The following is a 24662-nucleotide window of genomic DNA, read 5'->3' as shown; positions in this document are numbered from 1 at the left end:
GAAGGGCTTCAAGAGGCATTGCTGTCCCACTGCAACGGGTCCCACATGACACCGGCATTGCCATGCGTGACCACATCTTCACCACTTGTCCCCATGGCTTAGCAGAGTCCACAGAGGTGGGAAAAGGGAGGCAGGGTAGGATACCGCTAGTTCAGCTGATGTTGGACTACGCGTTGAAGTTGTTGCTCGAGCACAAAGTAACAGCTGCAAATGACCACAGGCAACATGCTAACTCATGAACCTTCAGCACCATTATCATCTCAGCTTTCCTGCCCATATCTGCAGCCTCTGTAGAGCTGCAACTGCCTTTCTGTCTTGAGTCTATACAGCACCTACAAAAACACCACCTTGCTCCAAAACTAAGGTTTCTAGCAGCTGACACTAGAACCAACTAGCAATTCCATATGTAGTCTCAATCTTCCTCTCCAGCCTTAGCTGCATATAAATTTCCTCTTAATAATTTTTAGTAAGTTCCCCTTGCTCCACCCCATCTGCCACACACATTCATACATACATATGCAAAAAAAGATGAGAGGCACCTGTCAGCCAGGACAGCTGCATGCAAAACACTGACAAACCAAATGGAGACAAGTCCCTGTCCTGATCATAGGAGTTGGTTCGGGAGCAGCAGACTGCAGGAACTCCTGGGGTACGGGGCTGGCTCGAGCACTATGAGCCCTATGGCCGATACTGGCATTCTCGGTAAATTCTCAGTCTCTTTTGCAGTTTGACCAAGGAAGCAAAGCACAGCATGGCAGTCTCTCGGGAGCTACCCTGGACATAGAAAGGCCGTCAAGGACGGCTTCTCCTTAGCACCTGGGCCTTCACCTCCAGCACAGCACGTTCCCTGCGCCGCAGAGAAGACACGCAAAAAAAGGCTTAGCTCGGGAGCAGGCACACACGGATGCATGCTCCCCAGCTCCGCGCTGGCCCTCTCCATCCCTGGCAGCTCCCTGGGGACACTCGCTCCGGCAGCGCCAAGAAAGGCCCTTCCCGCCGGCATTGTGGGCGCGGCAGAGCGGCTGCGACCCGACCCGGCAGCCCGGGCTGAGGTCAGGCGAGGGGACGGGAGAGCTCCCGGAGGGGACCGCCCGGGGGCCACAGCAGGCCCTGAACGCGCACGCTGCGCACGCTGCGCACGCTGCAAGATGGACGCGCCGCGTACGGCCCCCGCCCGCTCAGCCTCAGACTCACCCAGCCGGGGGGCTCGGGCAAGCGGCGAGGAAGCACAGCGACAACCCCCACCTCCCCGCTGCCGCTTTAGATCTCCTACGCGGGTCCGCCCCGATGAATGGGAGGTGCTGTTACACGTGGGAACAGCCCCACGTGGTGCAGGGATGGGCTAGTGGCGAGGGGATGAGGGGGAGGGGCTGATGGGCGCGCAAGGGAGCTCGCAAGGCAGGTGGAGGTTACCTGCACGGGGCAGAAAGGGGCTTTCCAGGCAGGCTTCCTGCCGCTCATTTGGCGTGGACTAAAAAGCTACTCGGTTTTTCTTTTCCTCCTTATGCTCCCTGGGAGTGAGAACTGAGGGGCTGGATTGTACTGAATCATCCATTCAGCTGTAGAGCACACCATGCTCTGACAGCTGCTGGCTTCTGCAGAACACGGCTGAGCAAGAGATGCCGGCATGAAATTGATGCAGTGCATAATCATAGAATCAATCAAGAGACTGTTAAGGGTTTGGAATGGACCTTAAAGATCATCCAGTCCTAAACTCTCCTGCTGTGGACAGGGACACCTCCCACTTGACCAGGTTGCTCAAGGCATTAGTCAATCTGTCCTTGAACACTGCCAGGGTTGGGGCATCCACAGCCTCCCTGGGCAACCTCTTCCAGTGTTTTGCCACCCTCACAGTAAAAAACTTCTTCCTATTATCTAACCTAAACTCCCCCCTTTTCAATTTTTACCCATTACTTCTTCTTCTATCACTACAGTTCCTGACAAAGAGTCCCCTTCCAGCTCCCCTGTAGGCCCCCCTAAGATACTGGAAGGCTGCTGTGAGGTCTCCACACAACCTTTTCTCCAGACTGAACAGCCCCTGATAAGGACAGTAGAACAGCATTTCACTCCCTTGATAAGGAACAACATTTTACTTCTTACCAGGGACAGTAGAACAGAATAGCACAGCCTTGGAGAAATAAATAAAGGATGTAACTTAGGCAAACAGAAGTCATGCAAAACGCAAGCAGGATGGCAGCTCAGCTCTGCAAGGCTGAAAAAGTAGAAGTTAAGCAAAACAATGACACTGCACTTAATCAAAAGCGGGAGTTGAAGAACAGTCCCCTAAAAAGGACACTCACTGGATGTTGAAGACAAACCTTAAACAACCATGGAAGGACTTTGATAAGGAGTGTGGCTATGTTAAATGAAGTCCAGGAAGTGGGGATAGCTAATGAATAAGTAATCAGTGTTTATGATAAAAACTGTACACCTGACACTCGGGGCATTGATTAGAGGAAATATCCTCCAAGTGACCAGCATGCTATAATAAAGAATGCCTGCTATCTAGTACTCAGAACCGTGCTAGAAAGTTTCTAGCCATCTGATTTCGGTATCACCCCAACTCTCTCCATCTGTCTTCACAGGAGAGGTATCCCAGTCCTCTTACCAACTTTGTGGGCATCCTTTGGACTTGCTCCAACAGTTCCATGTCCTTTTTATGCTGGGGACACCAGAACTCCAGGTGGGGTCTGACAAGAGCAGACTAGAGGGGGAGGATCACCCTCAGCCTGCTGGCCATGCTGCTTTTGGTGCAGCCCAGGATTCAATGATGGTGGACTTGGATTAGGCTTTTGACATAACCTCCCATGAAGCACAATACTCCCAATCAGGAAAATACACTGCTGATGAAACTGCCATGGCTCTTCCCAAAACTGGGGCAAACAGCCCAAAAGAGCTGTGGATGTCAGAAGGAGAACAGCATGGGGTCTGTGCCAGGCTTGGCAAGATCCCATTTCCATTACCATTCCTAAGAGACCACTATGGGGAAATTGTCCAGTGCACTGCAGGATGAGAAAGCATCTGAACATGAATCTTGAAGAAACTCCAAAAATAAAGTGGAATTCTAGAAAGGAGGAGAGTGATAGTTAGGGAAAGAAAACCAAATAAGCAGTGAAGAACATTTGGCTGAGCAACCAATTCAAATTGCATCTGAAGAGGTTTAGATTGGATATTAAAAAAAACTTCTTCACAAAAGGGTTGTGAAGCATTGGAACAGGCAGCCCAGGGAAGTGGGGGAGTCACCATTCCTGAAGATATTTAAAAGATGTGTAGGGATACTGAGGGACATGGCTTAGTGGTAGACTTGGCAGCACTGGGTTAATGGTTGGGCTTGATGATCTGAGAGGTCTTTTGCAACCTAAATGACTCTGATTAGAAAGAGATCAGGAGATCACAGTGGATCCCAAAAGTCATGTGAAACTGCTGCATGGGACTAATGGTACTAATGAAATAAAAAATACTACCCAAAAGAACAGTATCTTTCTAGTAGAGCACCTTACTTGAAACATATGTAGGATGTAGAAAGTAATTATGAACCAATAGTGCTGAAATTGGAGTACTGCGCTTATTTTGACATTTAACCATAAAGAAATCCATCTACCTGGTGGAATCCTGAAAAAAATAAGTAGGAACCCCATTAATTAAAGAAAAAAGTAAGGAATTGTTTTTCTTTTCCAGAACAAAAGTAGAGCAATAGAACAATCCTTCAGTGATTAAGAGGCAAAAGTATAAACAGTAAGGAACGAAATTGTTGAATGCCAATTACAGCTGCACCATGCTCATTAACAATTATCCATTGGAGAGACTGGAGGACATTTTGGGGGTAAGCATTCACAAAAACCCCTAAAACAATGTTTTACTGCTGTGTTTCTTCATCAGCTTCTCCATGTGAAAACAACAGCTATACCTGTCATGTTGCCATCTGCTTCTGCCTGTCACTGCTATGGAGCCCTGGTTCATCTCCTGTGTTATTAATAGATGTAGATGCATAAATAAGGGGAGTGGTGGTCTGAGATAATGGCTCCTAAAATTGTTCTGGAAAAAAGCCCCTCTTTTATGCCAAGCTGAAGTACCCAAGAACACCAAGTACCAATTAATAGGAAAAAAACCCCAACCAAACATTTCTGAAATTTCTCCTTTTTTTGCTAGAATTAAACTCCGTATTCAAAAATCATTTGCTGCACCTTAATCCTTCCTTGCTCTTTAATTAAGCAGCTGGTCAGCCTGTCCTAGTTAATTTTAATCTGTGGAACCCAGGAGTAGCATTATTCTCTTCTATCCTGGGCCTCATTTTGTTTCTTTTGGCCCTGCTATTTGTTGGCTTTGTTTTTCTTGCACTGGAGAAGACAGTGAACAATTCATACCTACTTCCATGTCTGTGTTTTGCAGGCTTTTATACGTCTTTATGAAATACATATTTAACAAGATCTTCGTTTCTAGTGTGGGAGGATCCAGTCAACTTAGTCATCCCTTTCATGGAAGTTATTTTATGCTTTTGGTCATGCTCAGTGCCCTCACTGGACCTTTTGCCATCTCATTCTAAGTAAGATACCTGAAGTGAACTAGATGATTCATAATCTAGAAAGACCTGATCACATCCCAGCTGTTTACTGGGAATGGTCCCTGGGGCATACTATCATCCCAAACATGCCTGTGTGTTGTTCCAAGAGAGTGTTAGTTGTTACAGGCAAAAACTGTGCCAGGGTGGCACCAACATTGTGGTGCTGACTCCTTCTATACTTGTAATTTAAACAAGGTGAAGGAACACTCATGGAACTTAATCACGCTTTTGCTAATTTTTTTTTTAAAGGCCTTTGGCACAGTTTTCATCCATACCAACAAACAGTATCCCAAATAATCCTTAGACACAAGAGCTGTTAGGACAAGCCTGTGGCCATTCCCTGTTTACAAACAAGCACCCTATTTTGGAGGGTAAGAGAATTTAATAGTGTGGGCACTGACCATTCTGTTCCATAATCATTTTCTGTCTTCAGCAAGCTTAGTAGACTAACAAAAAAGCAGTCAATACAGCTGTTTGTGGAACAGTACTTAGGGACACACCTTATGTTTAACTACCAAGCACAGATGTGGGCTGAATGTGTGAAACTAAGTGTGAGATGAACACTGCCTTGTCTACCACAAGACCATGACAGATAAGGCAGTGAGGAGGCCAGAGCTGCTTTGACTAAGCAGTTCGACATTTCCTGCAAAATTTATCAAGCCAAATGTGAAGATGTAACAAAATGTGTAAATGGGTAAATGCAGTAGCTCTCTACCAGTTTAACGAAAAAACAGTTAACTAGTGGTTAATGACCTCTCACAGTACATGACTGAGGTCACCCAAGATGTCCCAACAACATCTGAGTCCTTTGTATCATCCCAGTCTCAGAGGCTGGACTTGCGTAACTAAAGAAGATGGGACTTTGTCTCTGAGGACAGGTTGCACAACACAGCCTACATCCATACAGCAAAACCTTCTTATTTTCCAAAACAACTCCACAGCAGGGTGGCCACCTCCAAACTGCTCACTGGGAAGAATAATCTGATGCTGTCCCATGAACTGTGTGCAGGCATTTCCTGGGAGAGGGCTCTCTTGCCTAGACCATACCTGTAGCAGGAACTGTTTAACACCATGGGCAGTTGAGGACTAGTACACCATCCTAACCCCTCACCATCCTCTATTTGCTGATACAGGTGTAGCCTGTATCAGCAAATAGAGTAGCTCCAGAGAGGCTGGAGCTTTGTTGTAAACCTAGAACCAGACAAGACAGTTTTGGACAGGTGGCTTTGGCATTTCCTTATGAGCAGCTCAGACACCACACCAAGTTGTTGTATTTTAGCCCCCAGAACGTGACTTTCTCTCACTTACTAGGCAAAAAAATAAGACATCTTCCTCAGCATTGTACATTTTGTTCCCAGAGCTAAATTAACTTCCTGGCACCACAAGCCTGTGAACCCCCCTAGGTCTGGCCCTTGATGATCCAAAGTATGATCCAAAGTATGATCCAAATACTGTGTTTGATCTCAGCCTCCTACTCTGTACACAGCAGCCCCACTTCCTCCTTTTTAAATTTTGTTTCTATTTATACAGTTAACAAACCTTTCCGCATTCATCTTCACAGATCTTTGCAAGGCCTAACTCAGCTTGACTTTTGGCATTTGGTGCTGTATTCCTACAGTTTTTGACCTTCAAAACAGAGCTACATAGACTGACTGACCTCTTTATCTGTTCCCACAGACTGTTTACACCTAGCATCCTTCCTTGGACAGTCATTCATCCAGGTAACTCAGGAAAATGTCCTTGTTCATTTTCCCTTTGTTTGGCATGCAAATTCCAGAAAGATTTTCTACCTCTGATGTAAAATCTCATACACCCTCATATGCAACCCCAGAGCTTGTCAAATTTATTAACTCCAGTCACTACTTTTCTTAAATTTCTTGATGTTTTCCCTGTGGAAAAACAAACAAACAAACAAACAAACAAACAAAACCCAGAAAGATATTTTTTAACCTTTTCCCCATTCTGTTGAAATGCTATCAACACTCTGATCCAATTTTTCTTACAGTAACTAGTTCTTCTGCAGTATGTTCACTACCAAAACTACATCCCAAATACAGCCCCCTTTGCTTGCAGAGATACACAACTGTAATACCACATCCATTTATGCTTGAGTTTGCAACTCTGACTCACATTGAGCTGCTGCCCACCATGAACCCCAGATCCCTCTCTGCAGGGCTGCTGTCCAGCCACTCCTCTCCCTGTTTATACTTGTGCCTGGCATTACTTTGTCCTGGGTGCAAAATCCAGCATTTGGACTTGTTAAATGTCATGCTATAAATCATAGCCCAATGTTCCAACCCATGTAGATCCCTCTGCAAAGCCCCTGTCCCTCAAGAAAGCCAAAAGCACCTCCCAGTTTGGTATCACCAGCAAACACAGTAATGGTGCACTGAACTCCTGCATCCAGATCATTGGTAAGTACAGGAACAGGAGTGGCCCTAGAACTGATCCCTGAGGAGCACCAGTGGGGACTGGTCACCAGCTGGGTGTAGCCCCATTCACTACAACCCTTTGAGCTCTGCCCTTCAGCCAGTCCTTCACCCAGCGCACCATGATGGTTTTATGTGCCATGTTCTTCCATACTCAGATCTTGTTTCTGTGGTTCTCTTACATTGCTCACATACACCCTTTGCACCCTCTTCACAGAATGGGTCAGGTTGGAAGGGAACCACAGTGGGTCATTTGGTCCAACCTCCCTGCTCAAGCAGGGTCATCCTAGAGCACATGGCACAGGACTGCAACCAGATAGTGCTTGAATATTCTCCGGTGAGAATATCTTTTCTGCTGCTTCTCTTTTTTTCCCAGCTCAGTCGTTGCAGTAATAGAGAGCTTTTGGTATTTCTGCCTTCCTACCTGAATTAGAGACAGTCTCTTCTATAGCAGGACCAAACTGCGATGGTAGGGCTCCATGTGTATGCTCTGTACGGCAGGAACTAGTGGCCTTGCATCATTTCCAGTCTCTCCTGATAAACCAGGCAACCTGTGATAGCCAAATTCTTAACTCTCGCTCTGCCACTGGTCCAGTTGATGGTTTCTGGGCACCTGAGCAAGGTCCGGGGGAAAAAAACCAGGCAAGCCACACCGCAAGCGAGCAGGCTGTGCCTGTGACCACCACTAAGTGCAGCGTACACGATTAGACTGGACCATGCTGTGTTCAAGGGCGTGTTCACACCTTGAATCCCCAGGAACCGGTGAGGCCGGAACAGCCTCCCGCACGGGGATCAGCCGGGAGCCCATCCCGGAGCCCATCCCGGGCCCATCCCGGGCCCATCCCGGGCCCATCCCGGGCCCATCCCGGGCCCATCCCGGGCCCGCGGCAGAGGCGGCGGGGGCGGCCCCGGGCCAGGCGCCGTCCTGCGGCGCCCCCGTGCGGGCGGCCGGGGCCTTGCCGCCCGTCCCGCGCTGCCTCCGCGGCCTCTCCCGTTCCCTTCCCGCGGCGGGATCGGCGGGAGCCGCCTCCAGCCCCCGCCCAGACCCCGGGGCTCAAGCCTCAGCTAACAGTGGGTGTTGCTGGGGCTTCACCCTGTCACCCGCCGGGCCAGACCCCAGGTGTGCGCACCCCTGAGGTCCCCAGGGTTTATGGGGGGCTCCTGTAACAGCAGTTACTGCCGGCTTTAAGGACCGACCTTTGCTCCCCTGGCTTGACCTCCCACCACCGAACCTTCCTCTTTCCAAGAACACACCAGCCCACAAAGACATTTGGGCACCTAAATCCCCCGATTTCAGTAGGATGTTGGTACCTAAACATATGTGTAGGTCTTAATTTCTTTCACATTCCCCAGGCAATGTGGAATTTCCCACTGAGCTAATGGGGAAACTCCCCAAGAAACCCCCTACAAATGCTCCTTTACTGACATAAAAATAAAGTGAAAACCCCAACCGTGTAGCTGTGGAGCACCTGTGTTCCTTAGAGGTGGTGGTTGTGTTTCTCCACCAGAGATTATGTTGCACCCACGACACAAAGCAATAAACATCTAAGTGGAAAACCATTCCCACCCAAAGACTGTGCTCTAGTGATGCTGGGCAGTTTGGCTGGCTTAAGTAAGATGGATGCAGTTTGCAAAGTGCTGGTGGGGGTAATGCAGTCTCCCAAGTCTTGGCCAGGTGAGACGCTGAGCAGGGGGACTGCTGAGCCCTCCTGACACCTCCACCAGGAACAACACAGTGGGGCACTGGCTCAAATCAAATTATTCCAAGGCTGGCTCTTATTGCCATGAGAGCAGCCTTCCTGTATGTGGCCTGGAAGAAATGCTCCTGAGGGAAAAGCATCCTCCTCCTTATTTAAAGGTTCCCAAATATGGCCTGCAAAAGAAGCCATTACTGCAGCTTTTACTTGAGCCTGCTTAATTATACCAGGAAATGCCTGGACTTTGACCCTCCTCCCTTTGACATATGTCCATCTTCTCCCCCACAAACTGCACACCCTTTGGAAGTATCCTTTTGGTCTCCCCATTGCTCCATGAAAAGTGGGGTCATTGCCCTCCACAGCTCCTGTTCTTGCTGACACATAAGTGTCCTGTTTCCATCCAGGACAGAGTTAATTTTTGCAGTAGCCATGAGGAGGGGAAGCCTGGAGCTGTGTGGACGTGGCTGGGAAGTTATTCTATCCCACCTCACGTCAGTTGCTGGGAGCAATCTTCAAGGAGAAAGGGCCACCCTTGCAGGAAACTTGAAGATGACAATGAAAATGCAGCATGGAATTATGTGCATGCGGTGACTCCTGTTTAAGCTTGCCTAATGTGGCCCATTCCTCTTTGGACATTCTTAGTGTTTTACTATCCACTCCTACGTTCGAAATATGGCTTTATTTTAATGCACATATCTTGCGTGCAATTCTCTAAGACTTTATGGGTTTTGGCTGCTGTTTATGCTTTTTTTTTCCAGAGGAGTAATTATGTTCTACCCCAGTTGTGGTGCCATCTAGAAATTCCCCAGCCTTTCCCTCCCACAGGTAGCCTTTATTACTTTCTCCAGAGCAACACAGCATCCTCCAGTCTCCCAGTAAAAAAACATGTGTTTGAGGCAAAACATCTGAGTAGCAAAACCAGAGGCAGCTCTGATCTTTGCCCTGTCCTCTCAAGACCCTTGCTGTCTCTGAAATGTAGCAGCGTGGTATTCGCTGTCTCCAACTTCCCCCACTGTGTTTCCTTTCTCAGGTTCTGGCAGAATTAAATTCAGACAGAAAATACCTAATCACCTTATGCAATGTTTTCACCCCAAACAAGCCTGGTTCTCCTGGTGTTTGGAAGCCACAGAAGTGTTATGTGAAAACTTGTCTCCATCACTGGGAAAACCCATGCCCCCCACTTGGCCCGGGGCCTTGACCTTGCACAGGGTTCACTGAGCCTGACAAGACCATTACTGTCTCTCTCACCATGGAGCCCCTGCATTCTTGCCCAGTGACACAATGACTGCGGATGTCCTGGGACTGCTGAAGCTCATGACAGAGCTCAGATCCTGCCCATTGGTGACCATGCGTGGCACAGACAGGGGGAGCACCAGGCTCCCACCCTTCCCTGCAGTCACTCAGTGAGGGGCAGCAGAGAATCGCTTGTAGAAATCAAGAGTGGGTCCCACTGCCTGGGGAAGAGATTGGTGTTTGCTGTGACACCCTTTCCTCAGAGGTAAGAAATTGATTCCTGGTAAGTTTAGTGTTATCAGGAATTGTAGCAGTTTTCCTCAAAAACAAAAAGAATGCTTTGACTCTTTGTCCCTGAGGAATGAGATATATGACATACTGCCCTGGAAGAGGGAGCACAGTGGGAAAGCAAGTCTGGGAGAGCCAGCTGAGAGTGCTCTGGGTCTGGAGTGCCACATCATGAAAATCAAAACAAATCTGCAACATTATAGGGACATTAATAGTCACAGAGATCTGCCTTTTGCCCTTCAATGGAGAGAGCCAGGCCAGGAGCACTGGAGCTATTAATTGAGTCACAGAGCAGTCATTTCTACATTTAAATGGTAGAAAGCTAAATATGTTCTGCAATCAGTCCTAGCAAAGGACACTGATGGGGACAGGCTCCTTTCAAAGCCTGACATTCAGCCACTCTGGGCTGCCTGACACAGCTCTGCAAGTACAGCTCTTTCTGCTTGGCTCCTACCAAGCTTCCTTAAAGAGAGCAGTGCCTTATGCCTTTTTCTTCCCCAAGCCAAAGGTAATAGCAAGTAAGAATTGAGATGGTTATAACACATAGCTTCCAGCATAAATAAACAACCTCACTGATTTAAAATGTCTTATTGATTTTTGAGGTGTATGTGTTGGCACTTGTGCTGAAATATCTGCACACTGGACAAATCTGTCCTCTGGCTCTACCTACAGCTACCTCAGCCAACCAAGTGTTGCCCTTACAGCAAGACTTCAACCATTCCTTCAGTTTGTCCCCCTGAATGAGATTTGCTTACCATTTTTTCAGTCTCTGCATTATGCAGCTTATGTAGTGGTTTTGGTCTAAAATACTCATTACTGTTTATCTTCTGTGAGATAAGAATTAGGAGAAATGCAAAGCAGGCACCAACTTGAATGAATATAAAGAAGTTTATTAACAGACCTAAAAGAAGAAAAGGAAAAAAAAAAATAAAATTATACCACCTTTAGAACTCTCCTCCTCCCCCCACCTTCCTCCCTTCTCCCACTGACAATGGAAAGACAACCCTTAAGATGTTCAGTCTGTTTACCACTTCCATAATAACCTTGTTCAGTCCATTTAGAAAGAGAAGTCTCTTTTTGCTCATGCTATGACAACAGTATCACACCGAGACAGCCACCCACTTCCAAATATTGTTCAGTCCATTCAGGAAGAGGAGTCTCTCTGCTTACGATGTGAGTCCCTTCCCCCGACTTGCAGCTTTTCCCGCAACTGCTTTCGAGGGTCCACTCTTGAAAGTTTTCTGGGGTACAATTTTAAGGTTGAGCTGTTCAGAAACAAAAAAACAGAGGCCCTTCTCCTTCCCTGGGAGCAAAGGGTCATCTTCATCTTTAAGACTACCTCTGGAAGCATCTCTAGGAATTGAGGTTTTTCTCCTTTCCTCTTTGGAGCAAAAGTCCTCATCTGGTTCATCTGGTTCATCTCTCTCTCTGTCCAAACTTCTCATGAAATTACAGCTGCGGCAGCATCTGCCTATTGCTTATGAGTTGAACACTCCACCCCCCATATCTTCATGAACTTACAACAGGATACTCTGATATATCATAGCTTCACAACAGACTTTCAGCTTTAAGCATCTCCTCTCTCTCTTCCCTCAGGTTTTCAGCTCTTCACAGCAATAAAAGGGTTAATCTCACCTCGGCCTTGCAGCTGGAATGTGGCTTATCGCTGTTGGTCCCCTGACCTCTGCCGGACAGAGGTGCCGCTTTGCTGAATCTTGGCCGCAGTGGAGGGGGGGGTTCCGAGCCGCTCCGGCTGCCCACGGCAAGGCAGTGGGGGGGGTTCCATGGCTGGAACAGGCCCATGGCTCCAGGCTGGCCGTGGCCCGGCCCGGCCTGGCCCAAGCAGGGCCTGGCCGGGCCTGCTGGCCCCTGCACGGGGCCTGCAGCCACCTGTCCCAGCGCCGGAAACGAGAGAGAGCTGGGGTGGGAGTTTGTCTATTCTTAAGTGTGTATGACAGAGGCGGTCACCACTTTAAGTGGCTTAAAGAATTGTCCATATTCAAACTGGCCAGCTGATAGGTTCTATCAGGTCCCAGAGGAAGCTGTAAGCACCCCTTAGCAAGGATATCCCTTCCGGGACTATGCTTGCTAACCTATGACACAGGTGTTGCTTGAGGAAGATGAGACATGTTTTTCTGTAAACCTTTCTCTCTGGCAGGACAAGCATATTGCAGCTGTCTTCCATTATTGTCACTATGCTTTAGCCCAAGTGCTCTAGCTGGTGTCAGACCAGCTAGGTGTGCTGGCACAATCGCTGCTACTGTGTTTTCCCAGGTCTTAGTACATGAGAGGCAGAATTTAGGGGCCTTGTCTCCAGTTCATAGCCCAAATGCAGCACCATCTTTACCAGCAGTATGCTGGATAGCTGTTTGCTTGAGATGCTCTTTAAAAGACCTGTGAGGGCAGTCTCTCTCCCTCCCCGCAGTAAGAAACGATGGTTGGTTGGCCATCTGAGCTGCTGAATGCAAATTAAGCAGTGGTTGGAGACAAGAATCTCTCTCAAACAGAATGCAGAAAAACATGTGCTGTCTTTTTACAGCCTTACTGGAGACCTGCTGATGATGAAGTGTAGAAAAATGTCTGGCATCAAGTATACCTTAAAGAAAATATTGTCTTTGCATGTAGTGAAATCACTCCCTTCCGACACATTTAGAGGAATCCTTTAAAATCTCTCCACCAGAGAGTTCTGATCTCTCCCTTCTTTCAGTCTCCTCTTTCTTTGGTTCCTATCCCTTCTGTTGAAATTTAACATGTAGGATTTCCCAAATAACAAAGAGACTCTGTTTCCTGCACATACACATTCCTGAATGTAACAAATTTACACTCACTTTGGTACTTATCTGAGCTTGCATTTCACACCCTTCCTTTTAAAGATCAGCTTGTGTAGTCTCTAGGGTTTACTGCATGTCTTGTCTTATCTATGGTGTTGCTTCCAGTGTTAATAAAACTGTTTTTAGCACCACACCAGTTTGGACATTTGTATCCAATTTTAAATAAACAAATAGCCAGTTTGGTCTGGGGCTGATCATCCATGTGTGCTCTGGACCTACTGGCAACCTCGGTCAATGCTGCAAAATGATGGAGCCACTGCAGGTTTTGCATCTCCTTCCAAATGACAAACATCATCTCTGGTTTTTGTGTCTGCCACAGAGCAGGTCTTTGTGCTGTGTCTTTTCCCTGAATGGCTTCCCTTTTTCACTGGGGGTATTTTCCATTCTATTTCACATGTGGTACCATGTACTGTGCAGTTACCACTCAGGACTAAGGCAGCTGATAGAGGCTGCTCCCTTCAGCATCATTGGCTTCTGAGCACTGTGTAGCAGAAACCTCACTACAGCTCCACAGCATGTCCTAAGTAGCTCTGGCAAAAGCCTCTGAAACACTGGTTTTGCTGAGGAATGCCAAATCACAAGTCTTCTCTGGCTATTATTTGCTGTGTGTTCTTGGGATTCCTTCCCCCTTTGCAGTAATACCATCTTTGCTTCCTCCTGCCAGAGGGTGCTGGAGTATGGACTTTGATTTATTGGCTAGTGGAGAAGGGGGTTTGCTGGGATTTTTCCCAGAAAGCACAGCACTTCCTCAGGCTAGTTTGCTAAAAGCTGAGTTGAAGCACGCTGTGGAGACCAGAGCAGATGGGCAGCTTTTATTTAAATGAGAAAATGCTCTATGGTGATGGGGGAGGGTAAGGGGGGGAAAACTTGGGAAGAGAATGAGAGAGTTCTCTGAATGTTCTCTGCAGGAATCCAGCTCTAACAATGGCCCTGAGGTCTGGGTCCTCCCACTGCCAGATACTGGTTCCAGAACAATTTATTTCAAGGCTGGGGATGATTAGACCAAATGGAAAATAAGATTCAAGCAGTCTAGCCAAGGAACAGGCTGACAAACTCCCAGAACAACTCTGCTCTGTATTTAGTGGGCCAAGAGCTGAAAATATGTTTTCCTTCAAGCTGATGACTTTAAAAATGCAAACGCCTAGAATGCTGAAGCTGGCAACTTGAATTAATATTTCATAAGAGACGGGATTATTTTTTTCTCAGTACAAGATTGATTCTATTGGCAAAGCTTTCACAGCCCTGCACATCCCAGCACAACACAGAGAATTCACCAGCAGGTTTCATTATTAAATGTTACAGGAATTATTTTTATTTTTTGTGAGAGAGATCACTGGGTGTCAGAGAGGCTGTAGCTTGACACTGATTTGATGCCAGGGAAAGCAATTATAGCAGATACACAAACCAAGAACTCCAAGAAGCAGCAGGCGACATTGCAGGGTCCAGTAGTCTCCTAGGAAACATCAACCATGTTATTACTTGATGCCAACAGTTAAAGAAATATCATCAATAACCTGCATCTGCAGCAGCTTTTCCAAACAAGCTAAAAGCAGTCTGTACGAAGGAAGGCAAAACCCAACAGCTTTTGTATGCATTTGGTGCAGCAGTAGCTGCTTATTCCAATGGCTGAGGTAATAAAGGACACAAGGGCCATTAGACACACATCTGACTCTTGGGAGAAGAGGGAGTAAGTCACTGGAATAGAGAGATTTCACACTGAAAGAGTACAGTCTGTTCCAGGACTGTGATTGGAACAGATACTCCTGAGAAGATGTACAAATCTCTCCTGGCTCAGCACACACCCTGCCCTGTTGGCAGGCAATTATATGTACCAAAGAGGTCCGTGCAGCCAGAATCAGTATTCAGGACACCAGCATGGTTTGAGATGGTGTCCACACAGGAAGACATCTGTTGAGTTAAAACCTTTTAAATAGTGCTGCTGAGCTGTAATTTAAGTGAAGAACTAGCTATGACAGAGGCTTAATGAGAATCCTCACTCAAGCTGGGAAGCTAAAGGCAATCCATGGCTGGCCAGCAGGCCTCATACAGCTCCACTTCCTGCAGAAGAGCCGCCTTACAGCACACAGCCCCAGTCAGAGCTGAAATGTGGTGTTTTGTTGTCACAAGACTTAAATTACTGACACCAATGCAAACAGACAGTGTCAGTGGCACTCAGATTCTCCTCGCTGCTTCTGCCTCCACTTCTCACACAGAGGACTCAATAAAAATTAGGAAAATTATCCTTTCTTTGTAGGTTATTTCCTATGGAAGTCTATCTGATACTCCTTGAAATTAACTCTACAAAATAAAGCTCAGGAAATGCGATAGGCCATGGCATGGTCCCAGCTGGTGACTTGGTTGTATGCCTCCTGGCTGGTGGGTGCATTCATGCTGGTGGCAGAGTCCTCTGGGTATGTCAACTGAGAGATCAGGAAAAGCTGGAACACAACCTTTAGCCAGGCTAGCAGGTGGGCATGCACTTGGCCAGGTGAACTTGGTGCCAAGAACATGCTAAAATGAATGGTAATTTGTGGATATCACTCCCTCATGTCTGAGCTGCTCTCTAAACACCCACTAGCTACATTTGAAGGTGCAAGCTCAGATATTTATTTTGGAAATTTCTTTTGCATCTAAGACATTTGGAAAAACAATTGGCCACCCACTGTAATATTCATAAGCATGACCTTCACCACATTGTAGTGCATGGCTTTATTGTTTGTATGCTTTGTGATCATTTGACCAAAATGCCATGACTGTTTCAAAAAGCCAGACTGATCTGAATACAAGCAGATGTGGATTCACAAGAGAAAGGATTCACTTCCATGTCCAGTACTCCCCCGGCAAGAGCCAGCTGAGGACATCTACAGAGCATCACAATGGAGCTGAACGCTTATCTGGGTGTGACCAACTTATTGGAAAAAAAAAAGGTATCCCTTTTGAACTGTGGTACTTTGACTGAAGTGCAGAAAAGGAGATGAGGGGTGGGCATAGGAGGAATTATGTTACAAGACGATCATTAGCTCTATTTAGAGCTCACCTGTTTTCTGCCAGCAAAATGTGCCAATGCCATGACACTGAAAGAGGAGATCTTCTACTGAGAAAGAAGGATATGGTGAGACTGGGCTGATGAGATATGCCTCAGGAATGCTGTCCCACAGAGTGAAAAAACATCACCACAGGCTTCTGTGTAGCTCTCACAGCTGACCACAAGCAGATCTTCCTGTCAGGTTGTCCCAACTTGCTCATACAGGGAGTGCAGTGAATACAGATGTGAGTGATGAGGCAATTACCTTGTGGTCCTGGCAGCCCAGGGGAAGACTCTTGCCATGGCAGGTGCCCTCTCAAGAAGCCCATTGCCTGAAGCCAGAGGCTGACTGATTGCAGAACTGGCTGCTGGCTAATTAAGAGTGTGTTACCAGCCACAGATCAAAAGTTGGCTGAAACCTGCTCAGAAAAGCAGGCTGATGAAACATGATCAAAGGAGCTCTGCCCTTCAGGACACTCAGTCTCAGCTAGGAATGCAGACAAAAGTTCACCCATCCTCCTGGAGAGCTGACAGAGACATACTTTCTGCTCATCCAAGAACCATGCAGGCTGAAACATTCCCATGTCCTTGTCAAAGAAGAGGAGCTGACTTGTTTTACCTGACCAGCAAATAATATTGTTTCATGTCTGACCAGTATCACACGGCTCTGGGCCAGCCACACTTGGTGGGGTTTATTCTAATACTGGTTTTAATCCCTTAAAGTCTATCTTTGTACTGCCAGAAGAGAGCTGACTTTCACCAGGACTGCAGCTTTAGCCGCCTCACTTGGAGACCCTCCTGTTCACAGACCACATTGAAACAGTGATGCAGAGTATGAGAGTCTGTCTAGCAGGAGCTGGTAGCACATTCAAGGTATTATTGACTTCCTGTGTCCTACTGTGACTGTGTCTTTTCTCACCAGCACATTTATTCCAATTTATCACAAATTTGTGTTTATATATATATATATATATATTCATCAGAAATGTGAGAGTAATGGGAGTAGACAGAATAGGAAAAAATTATCAATATTTTGGACACCACAGGCCTGCTGAATACCAAATGGGAGAATGTATTCTTTGGTGATGGTATGTACATTCAGGAGTCAAAGAAATTATCATATCCATATGTTTTATTTTCTACCTGAAAACTATATCCTCTTCTCCTTACCACAACTTGCCTTGCCTTGCCTTGTCTTGCCTCCTTCCAGCCACCCTCTTGGGGTCATAAGAAACAGGACCAGACCAGATCCTGACCTATCTGCCCTCCTACCTCATGACTATAAGGAGGAAACACAGTGGTGTGCAGCACCTCCCCTTACCCAATGTGTTCATCACAGCCTGGCACATCTGCCTTTGTCACCATTCAGAATAGGGAAAATCCTTGGGTAATCCCCTCCTCATAATTGCAGTAAGTGGGAAAACACCCAACACAGATGTATCCACCCCCACACCAGTCTTCAGCATGAGAAGCAGATGCACCAGTAACCCCAGAGCCTTCCCTTGCAATGGTGGTCCTTGAAAAGCAGATATTCTCCTTCCTTGGGTATCCACTTGCCACAGTTTGCTTGGCAGGGACAGTACCTGTCCTGAATCTCTCTCCTGGTAGACTTGGTGTAAACATCTTTCTTTCTCATTCACTTACCACAGAATTAGGAGCTCCTGTGCCCAGACAGTTGCTTTCCATGGTTCCCTGAAGAATGAAGGAGGTTTAGAACTCTTATTTTGGTCCTGCATGCAAAAAAGGGCCAGGGCAAGGCTGACAAACAAAAAAGAAAACTGTTGTATTTTTTCTTCATCTGGCCAGTGACTCATTTGGCACTGGTGTCTCAGAGCTCAAAATTAAAACTTAGATATGATCCAGTTTGCAACCCATAGAAGGAAGCATTTCCCTCTCTCTGTTCCAGGACTCTCCCAGTAGGCCACAAAGGGTTCAGCAGATAGATAGAATGTTTTCTGTGCTGTGTATAATGAAATCATATTCACCACAGTTTCTACTGGGAGTTTTTGAGCTCCAGGTTTATTTCTTAAACAGCCACCAAAGATTTTATTGCCAGAACAAATAATTAAAGAGAGAATGGAGAACCTTGTCTAATGGATATAAGTATCTCAAAGGAGATAAAATGATAGGTTTTAGTCGGATCATTTTCTAGGGATTGTATCACAGAGATTATATGATCAATTATAGGGCAAATTTATATGAAGCAAAGGTTTTTAAAAGTTACACCTGCTTACCCATATCAGAAATTCCTTAAACTGCTCAAAACTAGAATAATCACCCATTAAAATAATTATCACTTAGAAATGAAGCATTAAAGAAAGGTAATAGAATGTGAGCTGTCAGCCTGTGTGATACACGTGTGGTTGAACTCTCTGGATGGATCCATTTCCCAGTTACAATGAAGCCTGTGCTAGGAGCTGCCATTCTTAGACAGCCACCAATTTAAAAAGAACATCCAAATATAGCTCTATTATTCCATGTCTTTTCTAAAAAAATGTCTCTGCTAATTCACTAGTCTCCAGGGCAGCTTCAGACTACTTGTACTTTGGAGAGTCCTGCCCAGTATTTTTGGTACATCAAAGCTTGAATTCTAAATTTGAGAGGAACTTGACAACCTTAGGAAAGTAAATTAAGCGCATTGAGATGGGGAATGGCTCCATAACAAGACAAATATAACAGGAAGGAAGTGTTTCCCCTTAAGGAATTACATTCATAACCAGAACGCAAAATAAATCAGCCCATGCAAAAGTAGAGCAATCAGCTCATTCCCCGGCATAGAGATAAATCCAGTCCCATGAACTATAGCTGTGTCACCCAGCTACATTCTCCCTTTTTTAAGCACCTCTGCATGAGAAAGGACAACCACTCACAAGAGCCAGGTGCTGTCCTGGACCTCTCACAAGGCATCACTGATTTCAGAAGGCAGTAAACTCTGGATGGTGCTAATCGCACTGATAAAGCCATTACTTTCAGGGAACATCTTTCCATAGTAAAAAGCCCAAAGTCCCATTCTAGGAACTGAGATATTAAATAAGGTTCATGTCTTCACTTCGTGAATGATTCATGTAAGGAGGCTTTTTAGGGCTCAGCACCAATTGTTTAGCCTCTGCTTAATACTTTAAACTCAGAGAAGAGCTCATTTTTTGTGGGGGCCGGTGAGCCAGGGGTACAAGGGACAAAGAGAGTCTGCTGGTGAGACACTCTCTTGTATCAGAGATTCTCCCCAGGTCAAGGTGAACAGAAAACACTTCCCCCAGCATGCATTGTTCTGGTTTGTTAATGTACCCCAGTTTTGCATTCTTGGTTGGCCATCGGCTGCCCCACCCCCTTACTACCTTATATGTTTCATGTCCTAGAAAGTTCTCCACACCAGGTTCCCCCCATTGGCCCTTGCCCCTCACCACTCCCCCAGAGCTTCCTCAGTGGCTCCCATTCCCTAGTCCTGCCTTTGTACCACCCCCGTGCCCTCAGATCATTGGTCTCTGATGCTCCCTTCACTCACGTACTTAAACCTGGACTCTCCATTGTTCTTGGTCTTCGCCTGTTGATTCCTTCGTGGTGCGGATGCAATAAACCTCCATCCGTGGAACTCTAAGCAGAGACCCTTCCTGCCTCTTTGCCGCCGACCCACCTTACTGGCGCTATCTGTGCGTTTGTGCGTGCGCACGTGTGTGAGAGTGCGGCTGGTCCTGCCGAGCAGCTTACAGGATGCTCTTGGAAGACTGCAGCACCTTGCGCTCCGGCACAGAAGCCGTGGAGCTCGGGCTAGTGATAATTTTTCTCTTCATTTTTTTGTTCTCCTTAATGCTTAGGTAAGCATCATATATGGCAATATTCATGTACCAGAACCAGCCTGGCTTATCTCCTCTCCTCAAAGCATGTGTCTGTCAGAGACTTCGGCACAGGACTCCGTGTTCAATTACAGCTTCTGCTTTTCAGTTGTATTAATCAAGACATCACAGAGATAAGTGGCTCAATGCTTCTTCCCGTCCTTCACTTCCTTTCTCATCAGCCACTCTCACCGCAGGAATAGCTGCAAAATTGGTCAGAGTTGTCCAGGTTGTTCTCCTTCCTCTAAGTTTACTGGAAAATGCTTGTTGATTTGGGCAGTTTCACATAGGCCATTTAATGCATTTCATCTGCAACAGTGCCAAGAATCTGTTTGTACAAAGCCTTTTGTGTGGGGAGCTGCCATTGAAACTGGTCAGCTGCAGAAAATTTAAATACTCAGAACTTCATGAACTCCGTACAGAAATAGAAGTGAATCTCCAAGAAAAGAAGAAAAAGCTCATTTTGCACAATTCCAAAAGAAACATTCCAGTATCTTGACTCAGTTGGAAAGTAATTAAGATAATCTGGAAATCAGATTCAAAATCTAGCAGGAAAGAAAGACTCCCACTGCAAAGAGAAACAGCCTTGCAGGAGATGCTGATATATAACATATTCTGGTGAAACTGAGAACAACTAGATTGTCTGTTGTAATAAATAAACCCAATATTTTCATTAATTTACTGCTCTGCCTGCTTTCTTTTCTTCTTTCCTTGCTTGTCATTGTCCCCTCATACGCATTCCAGGCAGGTCTGCTGTAAATCCTTTTCATCACACTGTCACACTTACTGACATTTCAAGGACATTTCATTTGAAATGTTAAGAAAAACAGCACTTTGCAGCCTTCCAGGAAGAAGCATCAATGACTGTCAGCATTTGAACTAAAGTTGTGCCATCTCCAGCAGGACCCAAATCCTGAGAAACAACATCTGGAAACAGAAATATCAGAAAAACTTCTAAAGGCCCCCACACAGTTTGGGTTCGCCTGTGACACCACTTCATGGCAACAATTCACTCACGGCTTGGTGCTGTAATTTAGCACAAGCTACCTCATTACTTTTTGCCTGGCTTGTCTGTAGTTTTACCCTTCCACCTGCAGTTTTGCTCATTCTTCGCATCCCTTGTTGCTTCCTCGGCATGCAGCTCTCCCCAGTTCCTCTTCTTCCATTATTGTTCACATCACAAACTCACTTAGAAGATTGCATTCAAAAATTATTGCTTTTGTAAATTATCAGCACCAGATCTTCCCCTGATGTCATTCATAGTAGTCTTTGACAATTAACAGCTCAAGGCTATTGAAGCTGCTGGGGAATATGGATTGCTGTTGTCAAATTCACAGTGTAAGTTCTTTGAGATAGGGCCTACACTGCCAACAAGTAAAAGTATGTATCGGTAGATAAAAAGATGCTGATAGCGTCAATATGGAGTCTAAACAGCAAGGAGGGAAAAGGGAACCGGCCCTTGAACTATGAGACATATGGCAAAGAGAATAATCAAAGGTGACCCCTGGTAATGGAGTGTGTGATGTGGGACTTTAAAAGATTTGGAGAAGATGGCAGAAGCAAGGTGGTAGAGCAGACCCTAAATCTTCACGGTCACGTGGACAGAGAAGGTGGGTGCAGCTGTGCACGAGTGGAGGCCTGTGAGGACAGCTGTGCTCCTCTACACCTGCTCAATGCTGGGGCTCTGCTGATGAACCCCAGCCGTGGCAGTGGGTGGTCCTACATGAACTAATGGGTTTATCATACACTGTTTTCTCTATTCAAGGCATACCATTTGCAAAACAGAAACACGATATGGCACAGAGTAAAAGCCCTTATTCAGTTTTGATCTGCTGGAACAGCAGTATTTGGCAACTGCAAAGAAGAAAAGATCAAAAAAGTGCCACTGTAGACCAGCTAGATACCTGTGTCTCTAGTTATTATTTCTCTGCTTAAAAAAAACCCAAAACCAACCCAAGTACAGGATCCAGATTTTCTTGATCTGCTCAAAAGTCACTTCCCTGATGATGGATTTTGCTTTCTCATCATATCCTCTTCTCTGTGAATCCCATCCTTGTGATAGACCAGCATCAGCTGTCATGGGTATAAAAAAGAAGTGAATCAAGGACTGTCATTGTTTCCTTGCTCTCCATCACTCTTCCCTCACTTTCTTTGTTTCTTTTTTTGGTTTGAAAAAGAAAAATCACACAATCGATGATATGCCAACCTGAGATTCGCTTTACTGCCCACCCTCTGCAATTGCAATAAAATTGTGGAATCACAGTCTTCAACAATATGTCATTGATGGCCTTTGGAAATGGGACAAAAAAGTCAATAAAGTCTCATTTCTTCAGAACTACTTCTCTGTTGTTTTTTCATATTTGCCCTGTGGGATGTTTGGCAATTTGTCACACAAGCATACATAACCAAGTTGACTTATCACACACAGTTCTTTGAAATAACACTGGAGGAATTCAAGGATTTTACTTAACACAATATTGTGAAGAAACAGATCAGGGTTCTGTTTGCATTAGCTTTAATTCCCTAATGTCCCAGGGGGTCTGTTCAGCTGGAGCTTGCAATTAAGCTAAAGTTGTTTATGCAATAATTAAGTTTTAATCATGGATACTTTTTAGAGCTCTGTTTGGGGAAAACCATTATTTAAGAATCTATGTCCAGATGAATGGTTGTCTTGGGTTAGATAAACATGTCAAAAAGTGACTAAGATGATACTGGGGGCATTTTCTATGATACCAACAATTGTCACTGTTGCCTCCTGTGGAGTCTACGTTTGAGAGAGTAATGAGCAATTCAAAGCCCAATTTTCCAGCATGCCCAGACCCTGCCTGCTTACATGGTCAATAAAGAGAAGCCATCCAAACACCCTAGGGAGGTGCCAGTACATTATGGTTTGAACCTCAGACAGGCTATATGGAGCCATCACTGGGAAGTCAGAGGTCTAAACCACTCTTCTGGGTATCAATGTCATAGGAAGCATCTGAGCAGGACACTTAAGGGTTCAACCACCTGTTATGTTAATGCTTAGCCCTTAGTAGCACTGTTGGCTGGACAAGTTTGTTTGTAAATAACCATCCAGGTTGGTTTTGTTGCAGATTGTTTCATTTTTACTGCCTGTGTAGAGCAGGATTCCAGCACCCTCTCCACAGTGAAAACCCTCTCTGTTGGCCTCCAAAGTACCTCTGCATTGGCATGAGGTTGTGAGTCCTCAGCATCCTACACCTGGTGCAGTTCAGTCCACTTGATTTGCACTTCCTACTGCAGTGGTGCTGGACACAGTATTTCCAGAGCCATCAAAGCAGTGATTCATGTGCCCCAGCAATCTCTGAGCCCAAAAGCACCCCCAGGCTTTTCATTTGGGAGGGAGCTGTGTTCCTGGGGACAACTCTACGTGGCATTGGCTCTAACTGTGCGGGAACATCACTGGGCCAAATCCTCAGCTCTTGCTCAGTCTCTCTTCTGGGCTTGTTTACCTTTATAAATAACAAGCAGGAGAGAGACAGCAAGGCAGAGCAGAAACAGTCTGTGCCGTACTTTGAATGATGCATGAAATCATAGCAACCTCACCCTCACTGAAGGCTTTCTGGTGTTACCTTAATAAAAATAATTATCCTAATTGCTCACTTTAAGTATTCCAGATTGACGATAGTTGTGTCTTATAAATGAAAACATGAAATAAAAAAAAGTAGATGAAGCAACTAGCCTTAAAAAGGAAAACTTGATGTAAACATTAAGTCCACATCACAGCAGTAAGACAACATGAAGAATGTGGCTGTAGCATCAACATCAAACACAAGTTAGAAATATTTCCTTAGTACTAAAAGTTTCATCGGTTTCACAAGCCTTTTGGTCTTTTGTATGCCTTGATCTCCCCTGAGAAAGCCCATGTCTCAAAATGAGGGTTTTCAGGGTCCATGTGCCTCCATGCTTCATAGCACCTGAAGCTGGTTATAGTACCAGGGACTATCCACATCCAATGGAGAATATCCATTCCTGTGAGTGAGACACTAACAACTTGCAAAGTTTGATGGTATAGCTCTTTCAAATGGCTATTTTCTGACAAAATCCTATTCATGACCTGGGATTGTTCAGCCTGGAGAAACTGAGGCTCAGTGGGGATCTCATTGCTCTCTACAACTACCTGAAAGGAGGTTGTAGCCAGCTGGGGTCTCTTTTCCCAGGTAACAAGGAACAGGACAGAAGGAAATGGCCTCAAGTTGCTCCAGGGGAGATTTAGGTGGAAAACTAGAAAAATTTTTTTGTGGAAAGGGTTGTCAAGCACTGGAACAGACTGCTCAGGGAAGTGGTAGAGTCACCATCCCTGGAATTATTTAGAAGATGTTTAGATGTGGCACTGAGGGACATGGTTCAGTGGTGGACTTAGCAGTGCTGGGTAATGGCTGGACTTGATGATCTTGAAGGTCTTTTCCAAGCAAAAAAATTCTGTGATTCTTTTTCACCTTGAGGACCACAGCAGAAGAAACAGACTGCACTGCAGCAGGAGGGTGTGCCCTGGAAGAGCAGTAGCAATGTCTGCAGTAGCCCGTGGTGACAGGGGGAGAAGCTGGCAGAACAATGAACTCCATGTGTCTCTGCTGTGGTGCTGGCCTGGGGTAGGTCTGCATGCCCTACATTGACATGGCAGGTGGAAAGCCTCATTTGAAGACCTGATGAGCCCTTTGCCTGCTCTGCTCAGCCATGCCCAAAGCAAACAAAACATCCTGGAATCAGCGTACACTGATGGAGTGGGCATTCCAAGCCTCGTGAGAAG

General features: G+C 45.8%; 1 protein-coding gene across 4 annotated transcripts in view; it reads right to left on the bottom strand.

The window, feature by feature from the left end:
• SLC7A1 (solute carrier family 7 member 1) overlaps nt 1-1319 on the bottom strand; it is a 40982-nt gene extending 39663 nt beyond the window's left edge. The window contains exon 1 of one of the 4 annotated variants that reach the window (XM_069012639.1): nt 1195-1319. Coding sequence is in view for 1 of the 4 variants with exons in the window: in XM_069012638.1 (XP_068868739.1) it covers nt 540-561 (22 nt within the window). In the remaining 3 variants the exon portion in view is untranslated. Of the gene's footprint in view, nt 1-539; nt 586-1194 lie in introns of those variants that run through there. The other 3 variants (XM_069012631.1, XM_069012637.1, XM_069012638.1) reach the window with 3 other exon arrangements.
• Between the last annotated feature and the right edge of the window lie 23343 nt (nt 1320-24662).

This window comes from Aphelocoma coerulescens, chromosome 1, assembly GCF_041296385.1.
Source record: "Aphelocoma coerulescens isolate FSJ_1873_10779 chromosome 1, UR_Acoe_1.0, whole genome shotgun sequence".
Taxonomy (NCBI): Eukaryota; Metazoa; Chordata; class Aves; order Passeriformes; family Corvidae; genus Aphelocoma; species Aphelocoma coerulescens.
The sequence above is the reverse complement of the archived record's forward strand: the minus strand, read 5'-3'. Positions and strand labels throughout refer to the sequence as shown.